The following is a 6000-nucleotide window of genomic DNA, read 5'->3' as shown; positions in this document are numbered from 1 at the left end:
CTGTATCAGCATGCTAATATAACGTCAGCCATTTTGGAAAAAAAATAAACATTACACCCATTTTGTAGTTTGTAAGTTAGTATGGATTATTCGTATGAAATTATTACGACACATTTTGCATAATTTGAATTCTGGCGTTATTGAGGGTTCACACGGGCTTGATGGGAAACGTTACAGGAGAAGATGCTGGAAAGCACACACAGGCTAGGACGAGAGAAAGGGAGGAATAAATGTCATGCTCAGCTGTAAACCTGGAGAAAAGAAAGACAGCGTTTGTAAACACTAATCTGGAATGTTTTATTTTCGTCGTGTCTTTTCTGAAGGCCTGGAAAGACAAATCTAACAAAATTTCACACCACATGCCTTTATTTGTGTTTTTTGTTTTGAATAATTATTAAATTCTGTCCTGTGTGTTGCACAAGCCTCCTGTTTCCTGGTTTCCTCACTCATGCCACAGCTCCGCCCTGACCACGCCCCTTCATTAATATTCACACCTGTTCCCTGTGATTAGTTATTATCACAGGGAATTATCATTATCTTCAACAGCAAATAAAATTGGACATTTCCTATCCCCTTTTGGAATTGCGTAACACTTACGTCACACAAGTAGCCACTTGCCGAACAAGGGGCGGAGCATATTTTTAAATAAGAACGCACTAGCCATCGATAGTAAGCATAATTATGCTTGAAGTGATTTCCTTGGAGCACATAAAATTTACTTCACGCGATATACACAGTCGTATCACCAAGGAGACGATGATTTCAACAGACAATCGCAAAATTTCAACACCTACGTTTAATTCACAACATTGTAATTTGGGACCTAACCGGTACTCAGCTAGAACAAGTTAGCTAATAAACTACATATATAAGCAAACTCTGTAGCACAGAGTGTGTTTTTCAGTTTTCTGTTTTTCAGAAGTGTTTGCATAACATAGACTGTGAATCAAATTGTATTCACTATTTATTGGTCAGACTTTTCAGTCATGGTTCCAGTTTTCCTGAGGTAATGACTTATTTCTCTCCAGTTTGTCCCAAATCATGTATTTTGTGTACTTTTAGGCCTTGATTTACTAATACCGCAAATAACGAAATTTAAAATTTAAAATTTGTGCGTGCAATCGGGTAAAATAGCCGCAATGAATTCGGATGTTCGGAGTCGTAATATTTAAACTAAGCCTCAAGTATAACAACTATTAGAGGCATTAGACTGTTTCAAAACTGTTGAATACTGGTGTAAAAGGTATGTATTGTACGTGTGTATTGTAAAGGTATGTACACGTGTGTGTGTGTGTGTGTGTGTGTGTTGGAACACACAGGGTAGAAACACACCAAATTGCATATTCATTAAGGCAAACATGAAAAAACCGATCTTGCTCATATCAAAGACGCGATCCTCCCCCATACAACAGCTAAATCTTTTAATTTCCGGTTTTATCAAGTTTACATGCTAATCTTTCATAAATCAAGAATTTAGTGTGTATCTGATGTCCATGGTGAGACGTAACACACTATTACGAACCAGTGAGAAATGAAGTGTGGAAGTTTTGTTCTCGGAGGTACGTGACCTGTGCTACGTAGCTTAAAGGGGGCGGAGCCATTAGAAGTCACTGCGGTTTGATGGCCAATACGCTGAAGATGCGATTTGTGAGTTGAATGTTTGGGGCGGCCATTTTGTGTCGTTAGATGAGAGGGTGTTCTAGAGTGTGAAAAATCTCAGGTAACCCACAGTGATGTCACTGTTGGATGTGAGACGAAAAGTCTATCCAGGCCTTTAGACTAATTTGTGTGTGTGTGTGTATGTGTGTATTTAGTTGTATGAGCGTGTGTGTGCTTTAAAAACTGTTAATGTCATCGGCAGTGATGGAATATTTTTCCGTCCCCTTGTGTCTTTTTTAAATTAAAGTTGCTAGTCAGGGAATAAATGAGCTTTGTTTACTTATGAATGAATGCCAGTACTAGGTCAGGTTGATCTCTCCATCTCAGTCTCTCTCGTGATACAGCAGAGTCGTCCGGTCGTGTCTCAGTTCCCCCCGAAGACGCCGGTGACGGAGGTGGGGAAGCTGCCGCTGGGTGGAGGGTGCATGTTGGGGTTGGTTGGGGACGGGACCCCTGAGCTCTCATGCTCTCCGTGTGTGAATGGTTGCGTGTCTCTGCGGCCGCTGTACTGCCCGATGAACGAGCCGTCCTCGTTGAACTGGATGTCCACGCTGTCTCCGTATTCCACCAGACTGTCGTCACTCTCGCGTTTCAGATCGGGACACAGCGAGCGCTGGCTGAACGAACGCTTCTCGTCATTGTCGCTGCTAAATAATCCAATACACACAAATCAGATCAGGACAATAAGCAGATTAGATGATGTCAGTTCTCGTCATCCAAACAGACAGACATTCATCACGCTATTTATCACAATTTGTAGATTAGAACAGTCTGCTTTTCCTCGTTAACATTATTATTATTTATTATTATTATTCAGGAGATCATGATACAAGCTTATCATAGCAAATCGACTGATTATATAAGGCGAATACTAACATATTTGCGTGAGGTAACAAAAATTATTATGATCAATTTTGGCAAAATACCTCAATAAATATCAGGAGATCATATTTAAGAAGAATTTGTTTGCTTTTCATCAACAAAATGAACATTGGCATTATTGGCATTATCAAATGCAGGGAATAAAAGACAGATTAGAACTGGACAATAAATTAGGAGATATATAAATAAAACACTCTTTAAAAAAAGCAGAAAATAAGACAGGTAGGAATAAGCAGTCAGGGACGGCCACTCAATGTTACTGCTGCAAACTTACAGCCTGAGATTCATCACACATCATTATTATTATTATTATTATTATTATTATTATTATTATTATTATCAAACATATGAAACTTACCTCTCGAGGGATCTGCATTATGACAGCATTTGGGAGAATAAAAATATCATCAGGCAAAATCTCAGTGTTGATGTTAACATTTTAAAGGGGTAGTTCACCCAAAAATGAAAACTCTGTCATCAATTACTCAGCCTCATGTCTTTCCAAACCCATAAGACTTTCGTTCATCCTCGGAACACAAATGAAGATATTTTTAATGAACCCTGGGAGATTTCTGTTCCTCCATTGACAGTTCATGTAGCCAAAACTATCAAGCTCCAAAAAGTTCATAAAAGCATTGTAAAAGTAATCCAGTGACTCCAGGGGTTTAATCCCAATTTTAAGAAGCGACAAAAAAAACCCCAATTAAAATGAAGTCTTTATTCACGAAATATCTTCACTTCCGCATAGATCTCCGACGCGCGTTCACGACAGAACCACGACGCATGCGTGTTGTGTTGACGTGAGAGCGGACGTGAGAGCGGACGTTCCAGCGATACAGCCGGACCCGGAAGCGCTTCGTTCGTTACATTCTAAGTTGATTTTTGCAAGGTTCATGCCAGAACCTTGAGAAACTGTAAACTCTGCTGTAAACAGTGCAGCACTTCCGGGTCCACTCTCGCATCAGCACAACACTCACGCGCTGCAGTTCTCCCATGAACGCGCGTCGGAGATCTATGCAGTTATTTTGTGAATAAAGACTTAATTTTAGTTTTTTTTTTTTTGCTTCATAAAATTGGGATTAAACCCCTGGAGTCACATGGAGTACTTTTACGATACCTTTATGAACTTTTTGGAGCTTGAAAGTTTTAGTTACATGAACTGTCAATGGAGGAACAGAAATCTCCCAGGATTCATTAAAAATATCTTCATTTGTGTTCCGAAGATGAACAAAAGTCTTATGGGTTTGGAACGACACGAGGCTGAGTAACTGATGACAGAATTTTCATTTTTGGGTGAACTATCCCTTTAACACTACAGGAATGTGGTCTTTAACAGTGAGACAGTTCAGCTGTGTACTGTAAATAAGAAATCTGCTCACTTAATGCTTTTAAAGCTGCAGCAGTGCTGTATGTTACATTATTAACACCAGACTTGTTGTCTCTTAATGACTAACCCCTGGTATTGACTCACTCCTCTACATGCACTAAATCAGAACTGCACTGCTCTCGGCCAATCAGAACACACTGCACTGATCACAGCCAATCAGAAAACACAGTTCAGTGACGGAATGTTGTTTATGAAAATAACGCAGATGTCGTTCATGCTCTGGGAGTAAACTAGTACCTGTACTCTCCAAACCCTTCATCCTTCATGGGTTTCGCATCAGAGTCCATCTGTCCTTCCTCTTTATCCTTCACTGTGATGAAGATAAATAAAGATAAAGATTTAAAGATTTATATTCGAGAAATCATAGAATGAAACAGGCAAATAAAAACATTAAAAATAACTAAACAAGTAGAGTAGAAAAGACCAATTTGAAAAATGAACATATTACAGTAAACTAACAAAAAAAAAAAAAAGTACAGAATACAACACTAGGGACAGTGCTGTTGTAGGAAAATCATCAATGACAGGGTAGTGTGATGTGGCCCAAAGTGGAGCTTCTGTTCCCACCGCAAAGTTGATTATTTTCCGTCTTTTATTCCTCTTATACCACAGCAATTTGCCAATGATTGCATTATTTTTAAATTAAAGAACAACACATCATATTATTTACACTTTCATAGTCACGTTTAACATGCAGTTGTGGAACGTCTGCAAACCAAGTTAGCTCCGGTTAGCACTTACATTATAGCAGCTACAAATGCTCATTCCCTCATCGGTCTCTCTTTTAATCTCTCTCGATGTTAACAAGGCAAAAAAATTGCAGCTTGTCATGCTACTGAGAAACCACAAAGCGCAAAGTCCTGAAGACTTTCCTGTGGCAAAAAAGCTTTCTGACTGTTAAGCTCTGACACTGGAGACTCCTTCCAGAAATGTTAAATAGACGTCTCCTTACGGGAAACTTCACCGTATCAGTGATCCGCCTGTGTAAGTAGTTACTATAGAAACACTAACATATTAGAACGAGTGCATTAATACAAACCTGTCATATGTGTGTGTGTGTTACCTGAATATTTTCCTCCTTTGCTCTTTTTGACAAAGCAGAGGATGAGCAGGATTAGCAGCAGCAGCACCACGGCGCTGATGAGGCCGATGAACCAGCCCTGAGTGGCAAAGCTGTTCTGCACCACGGGTAACACTGAGCCACGGAAATAACACCACGCAGCGATGAAGAACAGGTAAAGAGGTGCAACAGAGGAAGTTTAGAAAGTATAAAGACTCATATTATTATTTTAGGTTTAATCCTGAGTGGCTCTGTTGTCTAAACAGTGAACACTAACAGGGCAGGAGAGTTAAATATGAAAAAGGAGGTGCACCTGGTCTTGTAGTCCGCAGGGTGTGTGTCCAGTGTGTCTCGTTGTTGTAGCGAATTTTGAGTTGGTATTTTGTGTCTGCTCTCAGTCCCTGCAGCTGATAAAAGGCCTGCGTCAAATTCACCTGCTCCGATTCCTCCCATTGACCTAAAACACACACACACACATTTTTACACACTGCGACTACCTGGACTACTGGGAACAGGACCGTTTCCTGCTCTAAGCAGTATAAGTAGTCACACGGAGCCTCCAAACCACCAGGTGGCACCATGATTTTTAAAGTAGTTATGCTAAAATGCACGTACAGTGGGGTCCAAGAGAGCACTAGTCACAATCCTTCTGTTTGGCTTTCTCTTCCAATTTAACCCAAAGGTTTTCATTACAAATGATATTATCAGCAACAACTTGAGTGAAAAGTAGAATCTTTGAAATATTAACATGAATTTCATAGTTTCTTGTTCAATGACAGTGTGCACGCGAGCTGACACAGACTCCACAAGTTTGTGCAAAAGCTGATCTGGTTTCGATCAAATCTTTTGGAGTGTCGTCTGATCGTGTGCTTCAGTGGAAGGGATGAGACTCACGGAAAATACGACCTTCTGTACAAAGCAGTTAACATGGTCAATATCACACTTTTGCTTACATTTAAACAGGGACCAAGAAATAGTGCAGAATCTTGAATATTAAATAGTCAAGATCTTG

At 39.8% G+C, this 6000-nt stretch overlaps 1 protein-coding gene across 4 annotated transcripts in view; it reads right to left on the bottom strand.

Annotated features, from left to right (window-relative positions):
• Positions 1–987: 987 nt before the first annotated feature.
• Positions 988–6000, bottom strand: part of l1camb (L1 cell adhesion molecule, paralog b) — a 54577-nt gene continuing 49564 nt past the window's right edge. For 3 of the 4 annotated variants that reach the window (XM_026944992.3, XM_053240668.1, XM_053240666.1), the window contains 5 exons: positions 5302–5445; positions 4992–5123; positions 4166–4238; positions 2900–2911; positions 988–2306 (listed from right to left, as the gene is read on the bottom strand). In XM_026944992.3, coding sequence (XP_026800793.3) covers positions 2024–2306; positions 2900–2911; positions 4166–4238; positions 4992–5123; positions 5302–5445 — 644 coding nt within the window. In that variant the 3' untranslated portion in view covers positions 988–2023. The remainder of the gene's footprint in view (positions 2307–2899; positions 2912–4165; positions 4239–4991; positions 5124–5301; positions 5446–6000) is intronic. The other variant, XM_053240667.1, reaches the window with a different exon arrangement.

The sequence above is a fragment of the Pangasianodon hypophthalmus genome, chromosome 16, assembly GCF_027358585.1.
Source record: "Pangasianodon hypophthalmus isolate fPanHyp1 chromosome 16, fPanHyp1.pri, whole genome shotgun sequence".
Taxonomy (NCBI): Eukaryota; Metazoa; Chordata; class Actinopteri; order Siluriformes; family Pangasiidae; genus Pangasianodon; species Pangasianodon hypophthalmus.
The sequence above is the reverse complement of the archived record's forward strand: the minus strand, read 5'-3'. Positions and strand labels throughout refer to the sequence as shown.